This window comes from Anabas testudineus, chromosome 24, assembly GCF_900324465.2.
Source record: "Anabas testudineus chromosome 24, fAnaTes1.2, whole genome shotgun sequence".
NCBI lineage: Eukaryota > Metazoa > Chordata > Actinopteri > Anabantiformes > Anabantidae > Anabas > Anabas testudineus.
This window is the reverse complement of record NC_046632.1, coordinates 8,066,175-8,092,547: the sequence shown is the minus strand read 5'-3', so window position 1 is coordinate 8,092,547 and position 26,373 is coordinate 8,066,175. Positions and strand designations below refer to the sequence as shown.

General features: G+C 43.0%; 3 protein-coding genes across 4 annotated transcripts; all 3 read left to right on the top strand.

Moving 5' to 3' along the window:
• Positions 1–3,796: 3,796 nt before the first annotated feature.
• elovl4b (ELOVL fatty acid elongase 4b) lies at positions 3,797–10,357 on the top strand. Its single transcript, XM_026340672.1, has 7 exons — positions 3,797–4,205; positions 5,579–5,670; positions 6,119–6,306; positions 7,257–7,337; positions 8,304–8,475; positions 8,588–8,715; positions 9,107–10,357. Exons 2-7 carry the CDS (start codon positions 5,604–5,606, stop codon positions 9,386–9,388), a joined length of 918 nt encoding a protein of 305 aa, XP_026196457.1. The 5' UTR covers positions 3,797–4,205; positions 5,579–5,603; the 3' UTR covers positions 9,389–10,357.
• Positions 10,358–13,042: 2,685 nt separating this feature from the next.
• LOC113149505 (protein SOGA3-like) lies at positions 13,043–17,580 on the top strand. The gene is made up of 8 exons (XM_026341671.1): positions 13,043–13,793; positions 14,314–14,538; positions 14,671–14,829; positions 15,044–15,112; positions 15,775–16,044; positions 16,128–16,502; positions 16,658–17,317; positions 17,450–17,580. Exons 1-8 carry the CDS (start codon positions 13,047–13,049, stop codon positions 17,558–17,560), a joined length of 2,616 nt encoding a protein of 871 aa, XP_026197456.1. The 5' UTR covers positions 13,043–13,046; the 3' UTR covers positions 17,561–17,580.
• Positions 17,581–17,691: 111 nt separating this feature from the next.
• LOC113149013 (serine/arginine repetitive matrix protein 1-like) lies at positions 17,692–23,569 on the top strand. Of its 2 annotated transcripts, XM_026340821.1 has the most exons (7): positions 17,692–17,798; positions 17,974–18,013; positions 19,910–20,181; positions 20,883–21,194; positions 21,621–21,700; positions 21,792–22,668; positions 22,763–23,569. In XM_026340821.1, the coding sequence occupies exons 3-7, from the start codon at positions 20,038–20,040 to the stop codon at positions 23,018–23,020; spliced, it is 1,671 nt and encodes a 556-aa protein (XP_026196606.1). In that variant the 5' UTR covers positions 17,692–17,798; positions 17,974–18,013; positions 19,910–20,037; the 3' UTR covers positions 23,021–23,569. The 2 variants fall into 2 exon arrangements, with proteins under 2 accessions (XP_026196606.1, XP_026196605.1); XM_026340820.1 differs by lacking the exons at positions 17,692–17,798; positions 17,974–18,013 and adding an exon at positions 18,887–19,130.
• Positions 23,570–26,373: the final 2,804 nt, after the last annotated feature.

Sequence of the window (26,373 nt, the reverse complement as noted above, 5' to 3'; positions counted from 1 at the left end):
AATTGGATGCAATTGCAGAAACTGTAGTTAGGGTTGGAGCACTAATTAAAGGAGCATGAATTCAGTTGTTTATTGGAAAATTGTTGCAGAGAATTATATAATTTACTGTGTTTAACTTGAAACAAAAATACTGCAGTGATGTTGTCCTGCTTTAGTATGCCTGTGTATTGTGAGGTCTGTCACAGCCACCTACAGTATGAGTGCATATATATTGAGAAACTATTGAGAAAAGTTAAGTATATATACACAGTGTCAGAGCCAATTCTACCTAAGCCTGTAATTTCCTGGCCGCACGTGCTGAAATAGAGGCTGGACTCGAGAATAGATCTTGACTGAGTTATTCCTATCTGTGCTACTCCTCTCACACGTCATCATCCATGGATTGTCATCACCAATAGTGATGTATGCATGTGTTAGATGAGGTTTTTTTATTATTGTGTGCAGATACTGTAAAACTTCGTCCTTGCAGGATCACTGAGTGAAGGAAATCGCCTCCGTTGTACTGTAGCAGAATGTTTTGGAAAGTTGTTTTTCTCAGCAGACTTTAAAGCTTGCACTGCTCCAGAGGTATGTGGAAAATGGTTTGTCCCAGGTGGTTAGTTATGAATGTGCCCTACAGAAGAAAATTTCCCTTACGGATACTTTGGTGGTTTGTGCACAATGTGTTCCAGCATAAATTTTAAGCTAATGTATCATTGATGGATGCTTTGGGGAATAAAAAGAGATGGCTATGCTCTGGCATTTAGTGGGCTGGAAAGTGTAAAATATTTCTCTTTGTGAAAAATTTAACTGCCAGGTGTAAAATGAAATATGACGACTAAAGAGAGTGATAAAAGTCTGTAAGACCAACATCAAGTCACTTTACAGGACTTGGGTAAAAACCCAAGACAGAAAGAACAAACATGACAACAATAAAAAAGAATAGAGAGAAAGAAGCCAGAGAACAAAACAGGAATGGTGAAAACAGGAAGTTCAGTCACCAGCACATGACACTTCAACTTTACTATACAAGGAAGAAAAAGTATGTGAACCTTTTGGAATTTCATGTTTTTTTGCTTCAATGTCATAAAACATGATCTGGGATACTGTTACTGCACTATCTTGTGTCCAGGGCTTTCACATCTTTCCCAGCAGTAGTACTTTCCAAGTGGCATTATTATGATTTGTTTGTACTTTATGTGTTGATGGTCAGGAGGCTGACAGCTTATTGTGTAATCATTAGACTGGCACATGTGATACAGGGAAGCTTTTTAAAATGTTCAAAGAAATTTGTGGTATTGCATTATGTGGTCACTAACTTAGCTATATGTGCAAAACAACACCTGCCCGTGCTATACATCCTCTTATCTAAAGCCAAAATACCAAGTACATGCAGACAATAAATGTACTGTCACTTCAACACTATTGTTACCTTGCTTGTTGGCATCTTTTTTTTTATTTTCACTATGGCCAGCAGTCATAGTGAAAGCAGCCAAAGAATGAGCATCCTACCTAGCAACTTGTTTGTTTGTTGAACTTAACTGCTCTCACACTCTTCCAACCTAGATTTCACATGAAGCCTGTGAGGAAGTCTCACTGATTCTTTAGAACCTGTACCATAAAAAAAAAAAAAAAAAGTTTGCAACTGCAGTTTAAATTGCAACTTTGTGGTTTGGTGAGTATGTTCTGGTAAATTGCAGTTTCAATTAGAAAGTTACTAATAGTTCAGTCTTATAACAATAATATTAATTTTTCATTGGCTCTTTATGCAGCAAAACTAAAATGTACCTCAGCCTTCTAAATACCACAAAACTGAACACATCTTAGCAGGATTCACTTTCCAGATGGAATATCCCATGAGCCATACCACTTTTCACAAAAAAATGGACTACTTTAATGAAGCCAAGAGTTGTTAGAGCACTATTCAGGGCTGATCTAATATTAAATGTATTTATTCAGCCCACAATCTACAGCCAGCCCAGCCTTCCAGGTTATACTGATGTGGTTGTTGGAGCTTAGACCAGCAGCCAAGACATTTCTGATTACAGGACTGCAGACATGTCTCGCTCATATTCTGCATTTGCCACATTCTCAATGTGCCAAACCAGAGTGGTACAAGGACAACACAGATATGAATGTGTGTGTGTGTGTGTGTGTGTGTGGTCATGGCCGGGGATCTGTTTGGTTATTGTCAGACCAGTTCTATGTGTGCCAGTCTGCACCAACTAGAGGATACACCAGAAGCAGTTTCAGTTCGAGATGCTATTGTTGCATGCTAATGTCAACATCCACGATCAAGTAGCACTATAGCTGTTTCAATATTTGCACTGACAATGGGCACAGAGACTGTATTTGGCCCATAGTTTACATATATACACCAGTTTACATTTGTAAGTTAAGTTGACGGTGTAAGTTTCCTGGTCAACATCTGTCAATGAAGCAAATCCTCTTTTGCATTTAAATCACAAAGGTTATAAACATGCAAACAGTGGGTTTGTGAGACAAACATTCTTCTTTTCCAACACCAACCATCTTCTGCAAAAACCAAATGATTTTTTGCTCATTCTCTGGCAAGGATGGGCAGGATGAGTAGACTGTAAAATATTTTAGAAATTAGAGCTTTTCTCTCCTCAGAGCAAATAACTGCAAACAATGCAGTTTCAGTGTAATTGCATTTGTGAAATGAACCATCAAGGCAAATGTTGAGCAAATTGTTTAATCAAAAACAACTTTTTAGTGTATTTTATTTGTAAGTCCAAGTAGAAATTATCATTAAATGTACATCACATAGTATTATTATCAATGCAAAATAAGGTAGCAGTATGTTACAGTATTTGATGGTTGCATGCTGAGTATAAATGTCTTTACAGCACTTTATTGAGTTGATGTGAATTCGTCATGATGTAATATCATTTACAAGCTATCTAACTATGTTTTAAACACACTGCGGTCAAGAGGAAAGGATAGAAAAGAAAACCACAGTAAATTTCCCACCACTAAACATATGGTATGTTATAGTCCATAGTAAAAAGTTATTATTTTGTCCTTACCTATCTTTCTTGTAATTTATTCTGAAATATTATATGTATGTGATTTGGTTCAGGAACACACACACACACACACACATGCACACTGTGTTTTGATCCTCATCAGGATTTAATAGATAGATTTATGCCTTAAATTTGTGGGGAAATGAGAAACATGCATTCCTCTGAATCATCAGTACACCGTCTTATGGGGACCAACTGTTTCTTCCGCACACACACTTCTTTCCTTTCAGCTTTTTTTGGTCCTTGTACCAGGTTAATACAATCCAGCTGGATCTGTCACCTTAGCTCATGGAAAAGCAAAGTAACACAGCCACACTGGGAGAGGATGGAGCAATGGAGCCTTTGGAAATGAACCGAGGAGGACACGATGCACTGCGATAATGTGAGTCCAAAAAGACACTGGAGACACCTGGACTGAGTGACTGCATAGATCATAGCCAACAAAAGGAATAAGTGGCACATTGCAGCATAAGCTGAAGAGGCAGTAATGTACCTTAGCAGGAAACTCTCATCTGTGCTGGTAGGCTGTGTCAGAGCAGGAGGGATGAGACGGCAGGTGACTGGGATGCAGTGACAGTGTGACGGCTCCATCTAGTGGGACAAACCGAGCAGGGGACAAGAGCTCCGGCATCACTCAGCTGCTTAGCTACCTGCAAAGTGCCACAGTAGGCGGATAAAGACAAGGGAGGAAACATCAGTCGTAGGCGTGTATTTGTACACACACACACACACAAACGTCGCAGTACATATGTGTAAGGTTAATTAGTGTGTGTGTGTGTGTGTGTGTAATTGAATCATCCAGTTAAATCGCTGGACGTGCTAAGCTAACTGCTACCAGTCAACAAGCTGTGCCGAGCGCGCACGCTCGCCTCCACGGCGCAGTCCCGCATGCGCAGTGGCGCCCGGCTTCTCCGCGCTCAGGAGATTGGGCAGAAGATGCGGCGGCGGAGCGGAGCCACTGAGTAACTGCGCTATTTCTTGTGCAGAAAACCCACTTGCCTTGTCTAGTTTCTTTGCCAAAGTGCGGTTTTCATGTGGAACTGTAAGCGTGTCGAAGCTGACTAGCTAGAAGAAGAAGAGGAAGAAGCAGAAGAGGAGCGGGGCGGTGACAGAGAGGAGTTGGGCATCAAATTGCACCGAATGTCATTAAGTTACACGCTCGTAAATATCGAGGACGTAAGTAGCTGCATCCTTCTCTACACTGACTGTCGCGTTGCTTTAGAATATACTTTAAAAAGCAGTAAGCTCCCAGCTTTTAGCCTTATTATAGGGGTTTCTTGAGGAGTCCAGTCGTTTGGCCACGATACATGAATTATTTAGGTTTTATTTTATTTTTCACCTGTTAAACCTGGTCAAAACCTCAAATTTAAATCAACGTAAAATCCCCAAGATGCTGCGTAATTGGTTTGATTGACTTCATTGTCAATTCTTATTGCAAATTTTTAATTATGGTGTTATATTTCTAATGTGAGTTTAATTAAAAAAAAAAAAAAAAAAAAAAAAGGTATTTTAGTATTTTAGTGTGCCATAGCGCATCTAGACAGATAAGCATCACCCAAGTTTGTGGGTCGTTGGGCATTTGTACTTAGGCTTCATCTAAGCTCGTTGATGAATTGAATTTAAGCCTCTTGAGCGGACCGAGCGAAACCTGCTGACACATGCGCCCCTGTCTTTTTGTGTGCGCACAAACCCGGTTAACCCTCTCATCCCATTTCCCTCCCTCGCTGCACCGAAACTAAACCCTGAGTGGATAAGTCACCATACGAGGTCTTACAGAAACTGTTAGTGGCGCTGATGATCAAGTCCTCACACCCAATAGCTCTCAGCACTTTCCTTCTTATTGCTCACGGAAGGAGCAAAGTTACTGTACACAGGGAAATTCATTATTTAAAGGACATGTGATCTAATGCATAGGATTAATTATAGATTAATAAAGATATACTCTCAGCCCTCAGGAGGATAATAACTGTTTATCATGCAGCTATGCCCATGTACACTTATGTATAATTACTAACATTTTCTGTTGGGTAGGACAGAATACATAAAGGAGTAAAGGAGGCTAATGTAGGTTAAGGATACTGTCTGTCTAGATGTGTGTAAGGGAGGAACAGAGATATAGAGAAAAGGGAATCCCCCATCATAATCTGTCTTGTTGTCTCAAACAGTTGGGACTGCCTAGCAATCATATGAATCAATGCAAAGTGTGTTATCATCTTGTCGAGTTGAATATTACAGCGCTGTTTCACCAGAAACAGAGGACATGGAAAGCAACCTTAATGTTTACTGCAGTGTTGAAAGTTTTGTGATAGAATATCTTTATCCATAATCCATAATTCTACTTTGTAGCATATAATAATTAATAACTGTATTATGTCAATAACCTGATAAAAACATGCACATCCAGCAGTGCAAGTGAGATCCAGTGTGGTGCTTTACAGGAGTGGCATGTACTAACATGATTATACAGTGTAGCTTCTCGTCCCACTAGTTACACTGATATGTTATATGTTATATGTATTTGGGTGATTCTCTCCCTCTCCCCACCACAGTATAATCGAGACCAAAAGCAGAGCCATGGAGGTTGTAACACATCTTGTGAATGACACTGTAGAGTTTTACAAATGGAGCCTTACTATAGCAGGTAAGATCTTTACAGTCCCTCGTCTCTATATTGCTCAAGACATCATCTCATTTCAGATGTATACTGGTCATAAAATATCTTCCCCTCATGCTACATAATCACATTCATTTTTTAAAAATTACTGAAATTGATTCATGTTCATTGATTTCATTGTCATACAGTCAGTAGTATGAGACATGCGAGTAATGATAAGGTTTCAGCCATGAGCTTCCCCATTACTTCCCAATTATGTATTGCAGTGATGTCCTGTCATGTGAAATCTATGCAGATTGTAATTACTCATATCAATAGTTTTAGCAAAATTGCAAAAATAATGATAATAATAATTGCAAAGGTACTTGATTGTACTTGAAATTTCTTTAATTGTTAGAGTACTTCAATGCAGCTTAGCTATCACTTAAGTTACGATGGTCTTTCTGTTGCCTTTATTTCACCCTTTTTCATTCAGACAAGAGGGTGGAGAACTGGCCGATGATGTCATCTCCTTTCCCCACCCTGGCCCTCAGTTGCCTCTACCTGCTCTTCCTGTGGGTGGGGCCTAAATATATGCAGGACCGCCAGCCCTACACACTCAGGAAGACCCTCATAGTCTACAACTTCAGCATGGTGGTCCTCAACTTTTACATCGCCAAAGAGGTAGATGATTGCCACACTCGTTTTATTAACACTCGTCAAATTTGATATTCCTTTATTTTTTATCTGTAGATATTGTTTATAATTTCACTGTGACTGCACTGTTAAAATGTAGAAAAAATTATCTATTTCTTCACTTTAAAGCCTGACAGCCCTCTCACTTACCGCAGTTAAGGTGAAAGATCTTCAGACGTCATGACACAAAAACTGAATGCCAAATTAGAACATTAGACACTGATCTACCACGCTGGCACAACTAGCATGAATGGAAATGTAGGCTGCTACATTGTGAGGCGTAAAGTTCGTGTTAACCAGAATAACGTTTTAAAAGAATAAATCTGCACTAAACCAACATTTGACTTCACTTATGCAGTACACTGAATACACCCTTATCTTGCCTATACAGTATAGATGAGTTGCATATACTGTAATCTAGTTTCTGTGCTATAACCTACTCTACTAAAGTAAGTACATTTTAATGCTTTAAGGTTACACCTAAAAAATAAAGACATGGTGTAGAGAAAATGCCACCAGAAATACTGTCCACTGTTAAGAGAGAATACATTCAAACGCGATTACACACTTAATAACAAATATATCCCATTTTTAGTGTTGAATACTAAGTTGATGCTTGTGAATGTGATTTCTTAAGTTAATAGGTACATTTAGAAATTGTCTGTGTTTTGTTTTTGTCTCTGATGCATCAAATGACCAGATTATGCTGTAGCAGTTTCTGCAGTGTGCCGTGCAAAGAAAGAGTACTGGCAATAATCTGCACTCCCAAATATCAAATAGCTCTAAGAAACCCACTGGTTTTATAGAAAACTCAAACACTTGTTAGAAAAAAGTGAGAAATAGATGATCCCTACAGCAGTTGTTGCTTTCTGTAATTCAGAGTTAGAAATGAGTTCTCTCTCCCTCTTCTGACTACAGTTTTTATTTCATTCCTGCAGCTCCTAATAGGCACTACAGCAGCTGGGTACAGCTACCTCTGTCAGCCTGTTAACTATTCGAATGATGTCAATGAAGTCAGGGTAAGCTCCCTCCTGCGCAGTATAAACCTGTGCTCAACACATCACATACATATACACATACCCGTCTCTGTACACACAGACAAAACATATGGGAAAATAGCATTAAGTGAACAAATACATGTTTTAACCACTGAATTTGAAGCAATAGGTCCACGGGGTGAAATTGTTCTTATAAGCCACTGTTAATATCTTATGTACCATAGTGTATGTGCTGCAAATGAATGCATTTACTTTTGACAGGGATTAAAGGAGGAATTAAAGCAGCAGAGAGAGGATTGAGAGATGGAAGTTTGTTTCTCTAGTGATTTCAGGATAAAGAGGGTGTGGCATTCAGTCAGAGAGGCGGGGGTAATTGGTCTCACCACCACAACACTCCACCCCAGTCTCCACCTTCAGGCCTTACTCACTGATGGTGGCAGCTTGGAGAACAACTGTCACTGCTATGTCCTTGTCCATGTGTGGATCAGCCGCTTGGATAAAACATGATGCCGACATCACACTGTGATGATTTGATCCCATATTAAAAATCCTTATAGGATCAATACATTGCTATCATTCATTTATTTGAATAACAATCAAAATATCATTACAATTTATCACTAAAATCAGAAAATGTTACGTTTGTGAAATTAGTTACTTTGAAGATATGATTGTATGTGAGTGACCATTCAACTTAATCTTCATTACCCACTGTGAAAACACTACTACTGTTACTTTACTAGCTTCTTTACTGCAGAATTTCTGTGAAGTTACAGACTATATTTCTTCTTCTGTAACATGGTTTCAGATAGGGTCTGGGAAGAAATTAAATGAACGAAGTTACAGAGGTGCAGAGTAACGTCTGTACACTTCACAGTCTTCAGTCATTTATCTAAAATGCTATCACACACACAAACTGTTGGTTTGCGCCTAAGATCTACCACAGTAAGCCGTGATAATTCAGTGTGGCTTGTTTTATGGTTGTAGATAGCATCAGCTCTTTGGTGGTACTACATCTCCAAAGGAGTGGAGTTCTTGGACACAGTCTTTTTCATAATGAGGAAGAAGTTCAATCAGGTCAGCTTCCTCCATGTCTACCACCACTGGACTATGTTCATCCTTTGGTGGATCGGCATCAAATGGGTCCCTGGTGGACAAGGTGAGTAGAAGGTTAAGAGACTAAACTACTTTAACCCTGTGATCACTGCAGTGTCTATGTGGCGTGACTATTATCACATCAGATTCAAAGTCAACCTTTTATCTTTTCACAGCCTTTTTAGGTGCAACCATCAACTCTTGCGTCCATGTCCTCATGTACGGCTATTACGGCCTGGCAGCCATTGGACCTCAGATGCAGAAGTACCTCTGGTGGAAGAAATACCTCACCATTATACAGATGGTGCAAATCACTTAATATTTACTGTTTTTGTTTAACTGTTACAAAAATTGTAATAATGTTTGGGGGGTTTTTTGGACACGACATCTGTGATCATAAAATCCAAAATGATAAAAGTGCAGATTTTAAAGTTAGTTTTGCTTACTTCCTTCTGAAATTGTTATTATTGCCACAGTAACATTTGTCCTTTGTAATCTGTGCTGTTATAAGTCTACTACCGTTTATGAACAACAATATCTCATACTTGTAGTTTTACAAAAAATTAAATGACAATACTCGTGCAGGGAACAGCATGGTTTATACTTTGCAACATCATTGTGCTCCCCTTTACTATCCGAGTGTTTTTTTCTTGCAGTTGCATAACTTTGTGTATTTTATTCTGTGTTTTCAACAGATCCAGTTCCATGTGACAATTGGTCATGCTGCCCAGTCCCTCTACACAGGCTGTCCGTTCCCTAAGTGGATGCAGTGGGCTCTGATTAGCTATGCTGTCACCTTCATCATCCTCTTTGCCAACTTCTACTACCACGCTTACCGAGGCAAACCCTCCTCCTCACATAAGAGAGACAAACCCATCGCAAACGGCACCTCTGTAGTGACTAATGGTCACAGCAAAGTGGAGGAGGTGGAGGATAATGGAAAGAGGCAAAAGAAAGGAAGAGCGAAAAAGGATTAAGAAAAAGAGGCACCTGATTGGTGCTAAACACGAGGACAGATGTTTTAAGGGCCAGAGAAAGAGGGAGGAGAGGGAAAGCATTACCAGAAACCAGACAAACTTCTGCATCCCCGCTAATAATGTAGGTGTGATTGTGACCAACTTGAGAAGATGAGGGGGCATTTATGTGTGTCTGTAATGGGTTCTGGTTTTAATGGGAAGAGAGGAGTGTTGATTGTCTCCATGTAATAAAGAAAGCAAAATGCTGATTGTGTGCAGTAGGCTTCGTGCTCTTCTGTCCAACAGTGTTTTGGACCACAATAGGACCAAAATCTTAAACGTTATCAACCAAACTTAACCTCCAGTTTTTCTACTCTGGACTCCAGTATTGTTTTAACTGAAAGCTAAGTTAGTCTTTAATAAGCTAATTAATATTCTAGTATTCCAAAGATGTTTTAAATTAATTCAACCTTTACCAAAAAAGAACAAGCAGTTGTACTAAAACTTTGTTTTTTGGTTTTGCAGAGGATATTTTTTGATTTGTTTGTTTGTTTATTTGCAAATCATTGAGCGAAGATTAGCAAATAAAAAATCAAAGTAAACACCTCTCACATCTGCCATCTACTGCGTTAGGTACTTCTCATTCACCTGACATCATCTACCAATTCAGCATGTCCTGGACTTTTTCTCGTTTCAAACTGATGTAAATGTGCTACATTTACCTGATGACATGCTGTTTTCATGGTGTTAATTTAAAATTTGGTTTAACTTAGTTTGGGGGAAAAAACCGTAGTTTCTTTTAGTGTTTATGCAAATTTGTGGTTTATCTTTGTTATATTTTTTGTGGGTCCTCATATTTTTGTTTTTGCTGTGCAATGTAGCTAAGGTGCAAAATAAGAGATTGAAGTTCAGCTCAATACTGTCTCTCTGCCACATAGGACTGAAGGGAAAGTCATCCTGAAATGTGTTTTTTGTTTTTTGTTTTTTTTTTTGTAATTAAAACAAATGATAAACAGTAACGTCACTGTGCTATTATAATGAAAGTGACAGAGCTTCTGGCTACACATAAACTAAAATAAAGGCAATGTCAGCACCCCTTTAGGCAATGTTTGTGTGTTTTTGATTTGGTGTGAGCAAGTTTACACAAACTATGTATTTGTAAATGCAATTGTATATGAGCTTCTTTGCTGCTAAAGCAATGTTTCTGGTCCTGATCTTGAGCTGAAGCCTTCCCATTCCCTGTCTTCCAGGTTCTTCTCTCTGCTCATCCCCCTATTGCTTCATCTGTCTTTTTTTTCCATGGTGGAAATCTGTCCAGACAGATCTGCCCTAATCTTTGGGGGTAAATTGGCTTTAGCTCCCAAAGAGCTTATTTCCACGTCACTCCATGAGTTACCCAGGAAAGCAGGTCACTGGAGAGAACCCTTTACTAATCTGCCATCAGGTCGCTACCTTAATTCTGAAACTGAATGGATTAGTTCACGTTTGGCATCAAAGATTAATATTATTTTTACAGAAACACGAGTGGTAATGGTGTGGTGCAATTTAGCATCCTGGTTCATTTCAGGATTTTTCGCCTAAACCCCTTTTTTTTTTAGCCTGTGACAAACACACTGCAACTCCTGTTCTTTCACCACAGTGTGGATTCACTAATGGCAGCTAGTAAATTATTCATGCACTATCTCTTTCCTGTTTGCTAAAAGCTGTAGTCCAAACCCATCCTGTTTGTGTTCATTCTTCATGTCTCCACCTAGACTTTTTTTTCTATCCTTAGCTACAGTTCACACAACCTTGCCCATCCATCTTGTTTATCATGCTCACCTTTGTTTTCCTTCATCTTACCTTGGTGCGCCAACACCTGTCTTTTGCACCCTGGCACAAGGGTGGCAATGGAAGCAACACCGAATTACAAGGGTGTAGATGCAAATGATAGACTAGATCAGAGGAAAGAGAGGGGACGTGTTTGTCCTCCTTGCGGACATAGAGGGATCTAAGCCAGGGACTAAGAGGATTGCAGGAGGACCAAGGCTTTTCTATCAAGGGCATTTTACAGGTCACTATAACCTGCACTGCTGCTGCTGCAGAAACATACATGACATGCTGTATGACCTTGGGCACAGAGTGTTTATGTAAAATATCCCTGCATCACAGAAATAATATTTAAATAAAAGACACATTGTTAGTTCACAAACATATCATCTTGTCCTTGTCTTTGATAATATAGCACAATAGTGCACAGTACACATTTGGGGTTTTGTGACAGTGGACTGACCCACTCAATCTTTTAAAAAGGCTAGTCTGTTGGAGACTGAAGGGTCAGTTTGCAGGGGTTAAATCCCTGCAAACCCGACCTGTCACTCACTCATCTCATTACCAATTATATGACTAAGGAGCTAATTCTATCCTAACAGTGTGGAAACAGTCAGCGTTTCACTGGATGTCCATCCTGAGCCAGACTGATAATGTAAATTTTCGGTCCAAATCCAAGTCCTGCAGACTGAACACAGGTAGCAGCTACTTAACTAAGGCCAGGTACATAAATCTTAATCTAAAAGTAGTGACCTGTGAATGATGATTATTGTTAGGGTTTAGATTTTTGCCATTGATGGTGTTACTTTCATGCAGGGATATACCACATGTAAATAAAGAAAGGATGTGGGGAAGAATAAGGAATATGTTGTTGTTCATAACATGGACAAGGAATTGAGTGATAGCTGGGTTGAAACTCCAGGACTGATTTTATGTCCCCGGTGGCCTGTGCCTCCATCTGTGTTGCACAAACTGACTGACTCAAACTCCAATCTGCCCTGAGGACGTTTTGTGTGTGGGGAGCACCCCCTGCTGGGGCTGAAATCTGTGGTTCAGATACACATGGAAAGAGGAGCCTAAAAATGTGAATCCTTTCAGAAGCGGATGAGACATGGTGTATCTGAATATTGTAAAAGCACTGCAATTCACTGAAATCCTCAGCAAAGACAGCATTGTCATTTACAGTGTAGTTCAGTTAGTGAGCTTTTGTTGTCATATAGGCTATGCAATGTACTTATATTTTCAATTACACTGTAAAACACAAAGGGGGCTCGGACTATAATATATATGACAATCACAAGCCAATAAAACTGTTGATGAGTTTGGGCTTTTTATTTTTGAATTATTTCTGTATTGTTTTAGCAGCACAATAGTTTACTGTAGTTATTCTGGTAAAAATAAATAATTTTATTGGGGAGGGGATAGAGAGGGCTTTTCCAGCTCTGACGTGCGTCGTGACGTCACGCGGCCCGTGCCCTGCAGTGCCTGGTGGTGCCCTGTGTCAGCGACTCTGCACAGTGCTCTGCGGTAAGACCTCTCCCACCATATGGACCCTCTTAGAAAATGTATGTTTGGACTTTAATTAGAAAATATATGCGTTAGTAGTCCACAGTCCACCTTTAATAGTTAGGATGCATAAGACAGCTCTCTTGAAGTAAGGCCATGGGTCAGAGCTGCAGAGAAAGTCATGGAGAAAAGCGCCATCTAGTGGCCTCCCTGCTGTGAGCGTCTTCCTCCAAGTCAAAGTTTTATGCTTGAGCTCTGTTTAAAGTGGACAGCGTTAAACTCCCACGGCTGTGTGATTAAAAACATTCTGCACAGGCCGGTTTTATTGCCTCATTCTCAAACTGTCTACTCGGAGCTCACTTTCATGGAGCACAGGATGAAGCCTGCCGCCAGCGGCGCTGCAGATCCTCCACCGTCGGCAGACAACAGTGCAGGAAGGAGGAGGCAACACCGGGCATCCTCAGCGGCTGGAGCCCAGGAAGGGGCAACTAGGCGCGTCCCCAGGCGCACAAGCAGGTCCAGATCTCCTCTTTCTGCAGGAAGGAGCAGGAACACCCCGGTGTATGGAAGCCAGAGGACGGCAGACGGAAGGGAGAGGGAGCCCGAGAGCCGCGGCGGGGCAGCTGTTCACACGGGTGGTGCTGAAGCTGATCTAGTCAGAGCAAACAGGGCGGATGCTGTCGGAGAGGAAGCGACACAGCCGCTTCTACCAGCCCGTCGTGCTGCTTTACGCTTACCTTTCCTTAAGGGCGACTCCAACCCGTGTTTGTCCTCGTCGTCTTCCGTGAAGGAGAAAGCGAAGAAACCCAGAGAGGAGGGCAGCACCGGGGAGCGAGGCGGCGCCACAGCGGGCTGCGGAGCGGGCCTCGGTTTGGGCTTGTGGAAAGGAGGATGCTTACAGGCTGAACTGATTCACTTCCATCTGCAGAAGAGGCTGAAGAGAAGCGGGGGCAAGATGCAAAGCAAGGCGGAAAACGTGGGGCCGGAGGAGGCCGAGCGGGGAGAGCCGGAGACGGCTGCGGAGGCGACAGAGGCGGGGTCCGTGACACAGCAGGACCAGGCCCTTCAGGACGAGATGGAGAGGCTGCTGGAGGAAAATGAGGATCTCAAGGTTTGTGACATTGTAGTTGTTGTGCTATTCGGTGTGCTGTCATAACCTGGGAGGAACCCAGATAGAATATATTAAAAACCAATAAAATAAAACCACAGTCCACATTTGGTTTTCATGGGCCTTTTAGGGTGGTAGAAAATTAATGGAAGGCCGTGGTCATAAAACCTCTTATTCTGGACTCTGTGTTATGTTTGTAATGTCATTAATGACCTGGAAGATTGACAGCTAAGCATGAATTGATTTGTCAAGAACATAAACCAAAGAACTAAACTGAAAATACACCGGCTGCCTATGAGCAATAACGTATTGATCAATGATGATGTTCAGAAGGGCCCACCAACACAGCCAACAGCTTCAATGTTGAGTCTGTGGCACTGAAATGTCCTGAAAGGATTTGGTTCATGTGTAAAACATGCTTCTCTCCATCAGTGCACTCTCAAAACAGCAGATTATCCACATTAGATCGTAATCTGAGCCAATTGGGAACATAAAATATCATCTTTTTCCACGGTTCCCCTAGTGTGAGATTGAAGAGATGAGGACCGAGATGGACGAGATGAGAGACACTTTCTACGAGGAAGACACTTGTCAGCTGCAGGAGATGAGGCGCGAGCTGGAGAGAGCCAATAAGAACTGCCGGATCCTGCAGTATCGTCTGAGGAAGGCTGAGAGGAAGAGGCTGCGCTACGCCCAGGCGGGAGAGATCGATGAAGAGCTGCTCAGGAGTCTGGAGCAGGACCTGAAGGTAGAGGAGAGAGGGAAGTGGGTTTACTGTTCCTCCCCACTGCTCGGTTGTTTTAATAATAATCAAGTCACTCAACATAAAATACGACACTAAAAGGAAGATCAGTTTTAAATGACACTAAAATCCCTGCAGGTAGCAAAGGACGTGTCTGTGAGGCTGCACCATGAGCTGGAGAAGGTGGAGGAGAAACGGACAAAGACAGAGGAGGAGAATGAAAAACTGAGACAGAAACTCATCGAGGTGGAAGTGACCAAACAAGCTCTGCAGAACGAACTAGACAAAACCAAAGAGGTAAGTACGCACGTATCCACATCTGTCTACATCATATCCACTAATTTAATGTGCTGCTTGAGTTATCAGACAGCCAATGATCTCTGTTTATATTTAGTTCACTTTAAACTGAGTTGTAAATGATGTATTGAACTTTTTGAAGTTTTCATTCTTCTGTCAATTTCCAAAATTAAACATTTGAAATTTAAACAATTTGCTATTTCCATTCCAATAGTCTCAAAAGAGAAGAGGCAGCAAGGACATCCAGAAGACTGAGAAGAAAGCCGCACAGACTCCAACTGAGGTAAAATGGTTTTTCAACTGAAGAAATAGTTTTCCGTCTTTTTTTAAATAAAAAAAATCACATCACTCGAGGTAAATCATCAGGAAACATACAAGGAAGACGTGCTGTCTTATATTACTTTCTAGCTAATCTGGAACTGGGCACAGAGGAGACAGGACAGCACTTTAAGAGCTAATCTCTGAATAATTATTTATTTTCTTTTCGCCCTCGTCCACTATACCTAAGAAGACTCATCAGGCATATGTACAGCATGGGATTCCCGACTCAAATACACGCAGCAGATCCTGCAGGTTTAGCTTACATCCTTATATAATGCTCTCAGTTTAAGCATTTCACTTTTTCCTCAGGCCATAAGAGACCAAAGCCAGTGCTGCAGTCATTTAAAAGAAATGAAAGCATATTTAAATGAAAGCACGAAGCCTGCAGAGCCCCAGAAATTACTTGAGACTTAGTGGACATCAAACATGCTCTCGGTCCAATGATAGATGACATTTTGGCTCAGAAAGACTGCGGCACAAAATCTTCTCTTACTTTAATCTTAAATCCTTCCGTCTTTATGTCTTATTGCAGAGAGCAACTTTGTGAACTTTAGGATTAAGCTGGAACTGTTCCTACGTAAATACACATCAGTATTTACAGTGTCGATTCTCTCTGTGCTTCAGGAGGACAATGAGGATCTAAAGTGCCAGTTAGCTTTCATCAAGGAGGAAGCCATGCTCATGAGGAAGAAGACGGCCAAGATTGACAAAGAGAAGGACCGTCTAGAGCAAGAGCTGCAGAAGTACCGCTCCTTCTATGGAGAACTGGACAGCACCCATCCTAAAGGAGAGGCTGGAGGGCCGCCCACCACCCGTGAATCTGAGCTGAAGCTGCGGCTCCGCCTGGTGGAGGAGGAGGCCAACATTCTTGGGAGGAAAATAGTTGAGCTGGAGGTAAGAGCAGACATGCTACGTTGGGTTTTGAGTTGGAGGTTGAGTGATTTTTTTTTTTGAGCAGGTCACCTTCTTTCCCATAGGTTGAGAACCGTGGCCTGAGGGCTGAGCTCGATGACCTCCGTGGTGAAGGAGAAGGAGCTGGAAGCTCCGGATGTGGAGCCACGGGTGGGCCAGGTGCGGGCCGAGGTCTGGGCGATGATCTGACAGAGCTAAGACAGCAGCTGCAGCTGGTGGAGGACGAGGCGGAGCTTCTTAGGAGGAACCTAGCTGATGCTGAAGAACAAAACAAGAGGGTCACTGCAGAGCTGAATAAGTTACGCTTTAAAGCCGGGACCCACGAGGGAGGCGCTAGACACGGAGTCACAGGGGGTGGAGGCATTGATGGAGCAAAGGCAGAAGCCCTCCAGGAGGAGTTAAAGGCAGCAAGGCTGCAGATTAATGACCTAAGTGGAAAGGTAGGAAAGATGCACAATGCACAAAATATCCAGAAATACTATTTTTGGGGAACATCTATTTTATTAATATCATAGCAGTCCATTAAAAATCAGCTGGTCCAACATGGCCGTCCACAGAGCCATGCTCTCTCACCACCACCATTCTTTCCTTTCAGGTCATGCAGCTGCAGTACGAGAACCGCGTGCTCCTCTCTAACATGCAGCGCTACGACCTAGCCTCCCATCTCTCCCTGCGGCCAAGCCCTCGGGACAGCGATGCAGAAAGCGACGCAGGTGGGGCAACAAGTGGTCGCCGCGAGAGTGATGAGGACTCCACCTCCCGCCTCCTCCCACCTCACCGCAAACGCGAGGGCCCTGTGGGCGGAGAGAGTGACTCAGATGAGGTCAGAAACAATAACGGCAGCAGCCGCTGCCTGACGCCCACACGGGGCATCTACACGCCCACTGGGCCCGAGGGGGCCTCCTCCTCTGCCTTGGCCCACTTCCTGTCCGGTGGCCGGTGTAGCCTGCGTGACAGGCAGCAGATGATCGACATCCGCGTGGAAGCAGAGAGGCTTGTTCGGACCATCGACAGGCTCATCGCTGACACAGCCGCCATTATATCGGAGGCAAGAGTCTACGTTTCAAACAGTGACCTGCTGTTCGGGAGAGGAGGGGAGGAGGGTGCAGATGATGATGGGAGCAGGATCAGGGAACATGAGCTGCTCTATCGCATTAATGCCCAGATGAAGGCCTTCCGGAAAGAACTGCAGGCCTTCATAGACAGACTGGAAGTGCCCCGGCTGGAGGACAGGGAGACAGAGGAGCCGCTGTCGGTGAGAGAAAGACCAAAAGTGCTTACAAGTTTCATGGTGGTTTATGAAATGTCTCCAACTGACTGTTTCTTCCTTTTTCTCGCTTGAACCAACCTCCTGTTTGTTACGGTTCGTCCGTCTCCGTCCGCCCAGATGTTCCAGCCCATTATTTTGCTCATCCTCATACTTGTGTTATTCTCATCTCTCTCTTATGCCACCATCTTTAAACTAGTCTTTCTTTTTACTCTTTTCTTTGTTCTGTGATGTTCGCCTTCCCTTAATTTACACCATCCCTCATTTGTTTTTGTTTTTTTGTTTCTGTTTTTTTTGTTTTTTTGCTGTGTTGATTTCTCGACTCCCCAAATTATTTGTTGCCAAGGTAACCAGAAGTACAGGAAAAGCTCAGCGCTTGCACTCACATACAAGAGAGTGCGGCTAAGGTTTGACACCGGCGTCTACGTTGCTCATAACCCATTAATGCGCCCATCACTCCCTGAGGAAGGTGAGTTTCACTGTAATAAGTAATAGATGCTTATTGGCAGCATAGTTGAAAAGACATTAGAGTAAAATACAAATAGAAAACTAATAGGAAACCTAAATCACCTGGTTTAACACTGATTCTAAAGATAGTTTCTCTTGCAACAGTTTATGGCAACAGTCACTTTTTTGTCTTTCAGATCAACAGCTGCTGCGCCAACCTGCCGCTGTTTCCTCGAGGTACAGTGCGGCTAAAGTTTAGTTTGTTCGTGTCCTTCTTCTTAACTCCTGACATTTTATTAGGGAGCACAACAACAGGTGGAGCGATAATGGTGATAATCCTGAGAGTTTACACTGGAAAGAATGATGAAGTGCCAAATGTCAGATGTGGTCCAGTGGCTTCATAATCCTCAGCAGGGCTCCTAATTAGAGGCAATCATCAATAAGTGATGGTGTAGTAGATGAACATTAGCACCTGTCTCCAGAGGTCACTGCTGCAGGAAGTTCAGGTTACTTCAGGACATTGGGCTCCAGGGGACAGTTTGACAACATAATGTATGTGATGCCTACTGTATGTGGTTTGTGTTTATTTTATAGGTAGCTGATATAATTTGTTGTAAAATTTTGAAAACTACTATTTGAACTGTAAAAACCACCTCAACATTTGTCAGGTACCTCCTGGCAGCCTCCTCTTCGTGACTTCCTCTGATAAAGATATTAGTCACTGTGACACATTGTTGCTCACTGTGTCACCAGCACCCATCTGGCATCCCCTGGTAAAAAAAAAAAAAAAAAAAAGAAGATGTGCAGTAGAATATAATCACAAGACAAAGTCTGCCAAGCATCCTAAAGCAGAGTAGCAACAGAGAAGCCTATTGGCTGCGGGGCTGCAGCAGCTGAAATAGCTATGTAAACACTTTCCCTCTCTCCGTGAGCCCCAGTAATTATAGCCAGTGTCCCGGTGACGACAGTTGTCCCATGGAGACTTCAAATGCTGGAATAAATTTGACATTATGATATTTGATCCCGGCTCCAATGTCGCGCCCGCGTAAACCCCGGGGAGCGTATAAAGGCCGGGGACCCCAGCTGGAACACACGTTGTTTACGCTTTTGCCAAACTGCTGCGGACTTAAGCTCCACAATCGGGGAGTGATAACGAGAAGAGGGGGCCCCTTTAAATCTAGTCTGAGGGGTTTTACGTAACACGGTCGGAGGAAAAGTGACGGGGAAGCAGCGGATCGAGAGGGACTTGAGCGTTTGGCGACGAACGGAGCGAATGTGTGGGAGATGCTGGAGCAGGTGTTAGACCAGGCTGAGGACTAAAACTGGAGGGTAGAGAAAACTAATCTAAAGGAAGGTAAGGCTCTGGTTTGATAATGTGCATTTAAATGACCAGTAGCCAATAAAGAGGCTTAAAACCTGAGAATATTACTGAAATAATAGCTCAAGTTTGCAGCGCGCTGACTTGTCAGTGGTCAAGTTGTGTTTATTTATGTGTTTAGTTGTGTTTATGGTGTTGTTTGCTGTGTCCTGCGTCCCGCGCCGCGCAACCGGTTTATTATGCATAGTTACAAGATTATTAATATCTCTAGTCTTACATCACAGGTGGGAGGGAAGTGGCCATCAGGATAACTAGTGATGGCAACAGCAACAACACCACCAACAACAAGTGACCAGTTTATTTACCAGTTCACCACCATGCCAGTCATGAATGTCAACATAGGTATAAAGAAGATATTTTGATGTTGAACTCTGGTTTCGTTAAGAAGGCAAAAAAAAAACTTTATTGTAATAGCCCAGCCGATGATCTGGTCCAGTGATCTAATCGGTGTTAAATCTGTGACTCAACAGACAGAAATGGTCCAGATGTTTCTGTGTTGAACAGCACCGTGTCCAACTGATGCCATCTGTGCACCACTGAGTCAGGGTCCAAGAAAATGGCCTGTGCATGCTTGACATTTTTTTTTTTCTTCTTATGTCACGAGATGTGCAGCAGCAGGTTGGAGGTCAAAATGAGCAAGAGTCTAAACACTTTGCAGTGCTGTCCACACATGGATATGTAGGCTTATATACTACATTTGGGGCGTGCATTTCTAACAGCCCTTTCTTTTGTCTCTCTGCTGTTTGTCTTTATAGTATTTCCAGGTCATCAATTCGTCCGTCCTTCGCTGCCAACCATACAGTGACCTCTGACAGAGAAGTGAAACAGCAGAAAGAGCTAATTGCCATTTAAAACGGTCTCCGGGTATTGATCGGCCTGCACTATGGCAGCCATTGATCTGGAACGTGGGCTGGAGCACAGCGGCCGAGGCTGGGGGCAACAGAGGACCGAGCAGATGGACAACTTTGATTCTGAGATGCAGGAGTGGGAAGACCAGCTACAGGACATCCAGAGGAAAATTGAAGAGGTAAAGATGCACTTTGGTCTATAATAACTGAAATGGCCCATTGTTTTGGAATGATGTAGAGATACAGAGAAAAATTCTTAATAAAACTTCTTGATATTAAATAAAATAAGAATTCTTGATTCTGAAACAGCTTGTGTTTGTGTTATGATCTGATTTACCGAAGGCTTTGGTTTACTAATGATCCTCAAACACTGTCACTGCTTTGTCTCACACCAAAGCTTCATGCTTCAAATGTTTTGTTTCCAGGTCAAGTGTTAATTGGTGTAATGTGTGTGTGTGTGTTTGTGTGTGTTGCACATGTTTCTGCTTGTGCTCTATAATAAACTACTGGCAGCATGTGGCCTTGTTGCACCAATGATACAGACAAATGTTAACAAGCTAATTAAAATGTGATGTGCGGACAGACGCGCTAAACACACACACACATAGTTTCTCTAGCACACACAGTGTGAAAGCGGATGCTAAAGGGGGCGGTAAAGGTTGCGGCGGGAAACAGATGCTAGTGTAAAGTGGAATAATGTGCTCATCGTAAATATGGATTGGGTTGCGCAATAGTTTGTGATAATTATAAGACTTTGTTGTGTTAATATAGACTCTGTTGTTGAGCTGTGGTTTGCATGTCATGCACGTGTAGGGAGTATCTAAGGAAATCACAATTAACAAGAAGTCAGCAGATAATTGTTCATGTTTTCAAATTTCAGTTGTACACTGAAGTTCAGGCCCGCAGAGGAGCAAACGACGTCACCACTGAGAACCCAAAGAATGGTACCGAGTTGGAGTGTGGCTTTCGGCACCAGAGCAATGGCCTTTATTTACCCAGCCATCACAGCAAGAGTCACCCCGGAGCTACGACGCATCACTATAGTAACGCTTGTAGCTACGACACCAGTGGGTGCAGCTACCCTGTGAGTCAGCAGAATGGCTCCGGCGTCTCAGAGATTGGAGACTTACTGCAGGATTATTTGGGCCAGGGTAAAGAACTGAGCCAGAAAAACAATGGAGCTCGCCACGTGGTAAGTAGAAGGGAAAGTCACTTCACTGCCTTGTGCTTCTATTGGTATTTGCACATCTGAAGAAACCAGATATGTGGACGTGCTAAGAGTCAAAGCTGGTGTTCAGTCAGGAACATATTGATTACAGTTAGCTGGTTCCTTAAAGTCTGCTTACACAGACAGTTTACCAGATAGGACTTAGTTTGACATACTCTCACTGTGGTCTTCCTAATAGAGCAGCCAGGATGGTTCTGATTTATGTGAAATGTGCACTGGCAACATGAAAGTACAGTAGATCAGAATAGTTTCAGCTGTGCTATATTGAGTTATAATCAAGAGTCGATTTTAGTGCGGCACAGTAAAGGAAACCTTACAAGAGATTCTGATGGAGCAAAGTCTAATTTAAGTCTTTTAAATATGAAATATACTTCTATCTATCTCTCTTAGCACTTCAGCGACAAAGTCAAAGTGAGCCAGGACATCCCTGCATACCAGGATGAAATCAGAAGAATATCTGTGAATGAAAGGTAAAGCTTTTTGTACCTTGGACATGTACATCATGTACATCATTCTATATTTAGTGTGTTTCTGATTATTCTTTTATTATTATTACATTAGGGTTGGTCAACAGCAGTTTCCAAGCAGTTTTGAGGAGACTGAAAACAGGAAGAACCGAGTTTCCCACATAAAGAGCTGCCCGCGCAAAGAGAGTTGTCCCAACAAAGAAAACACAGGTGCCAAGCCTCCTCTTGGACAAAGGGACACTGCTGTTGTACAACTTCCAGTTACAGAGTCTCCCGCTCAGGACAGAAAGTTTTATAGTCCAGTGGTTGGAGAAAAGAAGTGTAGCAGCCCCTATGTTCTCAGGAAGTTTGGAGCCATGCTGCAGGAAAATGAGGGGAAACTGCTCACTGAGTCAGGGGTGGTGACCCCTCAGGGCCAGATCCCAGAGCTAAAATGCCCTACCCCTAGCTGTCAACGCAAAGCTGTTGGAGCTGCTACAGTCGCCAGCAGGGCGCCCGTGCGCGTGCCCCCCCAAAAATGTCATACAGATTCCAACGTGCTGACAGCACAGATAGAGCCTGGCCAAGAACGGGAGTTACCATCAGACTCTGTTAGACAGAACCATAAGGATCAGAGAGGGGGCTATAACAGTTCTAAAGGGTCCCAGCCCAATTCCCAGCAGTCCCAGAGGAGATCACAGGTGGCAGGGAGCCCAAAGCTTACACCCAGGTCGAACAGTGGGGCAGACAGAGATGGAGGAAGGAAGTCTGGACACGAATATACGAATCTCAAAATGGACTACAGGGTCTCACGTGCTTCATCTGGACCTCAGAGGATCCAGAGGGGTGGGTTAGTGGCACAGGAGATGCCAGGCTGTGGCCAGGTGACAGATGAAGGACTCATTGAGCTGCTGGACATGCTGGATATCCAACATGAATACAGCTCTAGTCCCAGAACAGGACCCACAGCCTACAGACAGGAGCCACAGCAGGTAGTTAGAATAATTTCAGCATTTATCTAAATGTATTCTAAGTGTAACTAATGCATTTAAAAGTTGACGTGGATCCTGTGATATTTCTGTCCAGGTAAATCCAGTGGAGGCGTCACCAGTAAAACCTAAAAGGAGCTTCTCTCGTCCTGCACGGCCAGCCAATCAGAGACCTCCATCCAGATGGGCCAGTCGCACCCCACCTGCCAGGATCACTGCCCCATCAGGCCTAATGTATCGACCCCCAAGCCCCACCCCCCCCCCCCCAAGCCCAATGACCAGAAAACAGAGTCCCTCCGTGAAGCACCGACCTCTCCTTTCCTATTCTCTTCAGACTGAGACTGTCATTATGTGATACTGTCCCACAAGAATAAAGCTTGATCCCTTCCCTGTGGTTCCTACCTAACGCCCTCTCTGTGTGTAAATAATTGGGACTTTAATGAAGTGCTTCAAAGGAGCTGCAGAGAAATGCTTGATCTCATCTTGATGTCAAGTTCAAGACGAAACCTTCTCCAGTGTTGCTGTGGCTTTTTGCTTCTTCTGCGCCGAACCTTCGCAAGCAAATCATGCATTGCTTAGTTGCAGTTCTGCCGTTTTCTTCACTTTCCTCCCTCTTTTTTTTTTTTTTTCTCTTTTTGTATTGGATTTCAGGTGTTTTCTGAATAATGAGATTTAGCACGCAGCCCTTGATTGAGGGTGCATGTGATTTACCCTCATGGTTGCCATATTGAATCAAATACAACCTGGCAACCAGTGGGAGTGGATTAAGTTGCCACTGTGCTCAACAACAGTATGTTTTCCTGTATCATATTGTCAAAGTGAAATATTTATGATGTTCAAATAACAGCTGTGACAAACGACTATGATATGCCTTTATTGTATTTTTTTTTCTTGGTAATAAATATGACAGTGCTTTGACATAAAGGCTCCGCGTCTCTCTACTACAGCATTACATCGTCTTGTTCCATTAGCGATGACCCATATTTTAAGGGTGTTGATGATTTAGTGCATGTCAAGCTTATGGTTATGTGATGCCAGCAGCTCCCTGCATGCCAGTGCAGTGAAAGCTCAAGTCACATTAGTTGCCAGTGCAAAATACCCAATTATGTTACCAATCATTACCAGGATATCCAGTGTGCGGCACACACGCAGGGACCGTGCACCACGCGGGATAAGTTTTCAAGCTCTGTGTTCCTCGCTCACACATCAACAACCTCTGCTATCACCTCCTCATCTGGGCAAGGTGAGAAACAAAAAACTCAAGTGACACAGCTTGAGCATTTCTCATCAAGTGACCAACTCCTGTGCACGTTTGCATGTGTGTGTGTGTGTGTGTACCATGGCACATACACGCCTTAGCCAAAGCGTGAGATGTCATGTAACGGCTGGGTGCGTATACGGAAGTCCCTTGGCCCCATGATGCCTCAGTTCTGTCACCTAACCTCCCAGTGCTATGTGGCACCTCGACAGAAATAGCAAGCGTGACGTGTGTTTTGGTGCCAGAAATCTTAGCCTGCTGTCTGTGGGGGTATAAATAAAGGGTGGGAGGGGTGCATTGGTTCCTCTCTTCTGGCCTTTTATCCTTCTCATCGTCATCTCTGCCTGATTTCTGTAATATCTTAACGCTAACCCTATTTCATTTGCTCTTTTTATAATCCAGCTCCGGCATGACCCGCATCACCTCTATCCATTAATATTTTGTTTTTGCACCTCATTAAGTCGTATTTATTCCTACTCTCTAAGACAGTTCTTTCTTCCTACCTGCTACCTTGTTTTAGCCAATTTTTCTCCCCTTTGCCGTCTTCTGTCTCCACTCTCAGTTTGTACATGAAAGTCTTACAGGTTCACCCATCATCTTACAGGTTGGCACCTCCTTGGGCTGCATGATGGCATTTTAATGAGGCATCCCGTTGGCTACAAATCCACTCGCGGCAGAAGCTGCTTCCTGCATGATCTCACTGTTCAACTGCACATCTACAGTGTAAGATATATAGGAAAATGAACACATTCTTTGATGTATATTTTTTTTCTCTCCCTGTTGTATCACTGACTGAGGACACTCCTAGCAGAGAGACAGTCTGGCAGAGCTTGGTATGTTCTCGACTGGACAGGCTATTCATGAGAAAGACAGATGACAGAGAGAGAAAGGAAGGGGACACAAGAACAGGCAGCTCAACTGTAGTCATGGCTCCCCTGACGTCAGCAGACCAAGTTATCACACCCACCTTGACCCTGGAGGAGATAGCACCCATAAAAAACTTCTAGGAGTGTTTCTATCGAGTTACATAACGTACCAGTGCTTCTGTTCTTCTGCACAAACATGCAGTACACACTTATACACGCCCTTAATAAAGATGTATCACTGTGGAACCTTATTTATGACATCTGGGTACAAGCAGTTCTCATAGCGCTGATCAGAGCAAGGGTGCTGAGCTGTACTTCTGAATGAGTTACAGCATTAAAAGACAGCATTGAAAACCTTTGAGTCTTAGTGGGAATTCGTCTGTCTGTGGTGATTTTCTATATCCCTGTTTCTTTGTTGCATTGTATTAAGTTGCATTTTTTTTCCAGTATTGGATGTGAAACATATAAACCACAGCTGAGTCTGACAAGTCGAAGTTCAGTGAGAGTTTGTCTGCACTCTAGTTGCCAGGCAGACTTCAAAGTGACTATTCATGCAGACCGGCTGCATGTAACTTCTATACATGCGTGTTTATGAGCATTTCATCTGTCTGAAAAAGCCTCTGGTGGCTGACATAATTGTGTCTGAGGCACGTGTGAATCTCATGCTCCTTCGCGTCTCTTCTCGCTCACATCCACCTGTTCCCCATCTATGCCCTCCGCCCTTGTGCTGTCCCGACGAACCTCTCATTCATTGGCGCTGAGGTTGGAGGTTCACGCTCAAATTCCCCACGTGTCAGTTGCTACTGAGAGACTCAAAATAGATCGCCACATGTATGAACATGTACGTGTCTCACAAAAAATGAAAAATGTGAAGAGCGACAGGACCACCCTGTTCAAGCGGTTAAAGATAAAAGCGGCCAATGACCCGGAACTGAGCTGTTTTACTGATGTTTTACAGGATTCCTTCTCTGAATCATCTGTGGCCTTGTGGAAACTTAGCAGACCACAGATGTTTGCATGTCTTAAAGATCATGCATCTTAGTAGATTTTTAAGTTGTACAGTGCTTCCATTTTTTCTCAACTTAAACATGACATGTGAGGGCATGCATAAACAAATGGATCCATTTTAACAGGTTGTTTTTATTTGCTAGCCAATGGATTGAAAAATACTGATGAATTGCTGAGCCTACTCATCTTTAACACTTCTGTCAATAAAATGCACAACAAGGATTTCTAAACTCTTGCTCATCCCCCAGAAGTGTTGAGGGTTTAAATTATGAACCTGGGATCAACCCCGTCAGACTGAAGGTGTACTTTTAAATCCCACAACTCTACATGTCCATTTTCACCCAATGCATCTGCAAAGTACAAAACGTCCGATCTGTGGAGCTAGCATCACGATCCAGCTCGCTCCATCTTTGTCCACCTGTCTCAACTGTCAGTGCGTCCGTGTCCGTCCACTGAAATGGCCGTGTCAAATGCCAGATGATGAGTGCAGCTGTACAAGAGGTGGGAGCATCAAAGAGAGCCAGGAGGACCCTAAAGGGGTCTGGAGAATTTCAGACCTCTCCATTAAAATAGAAT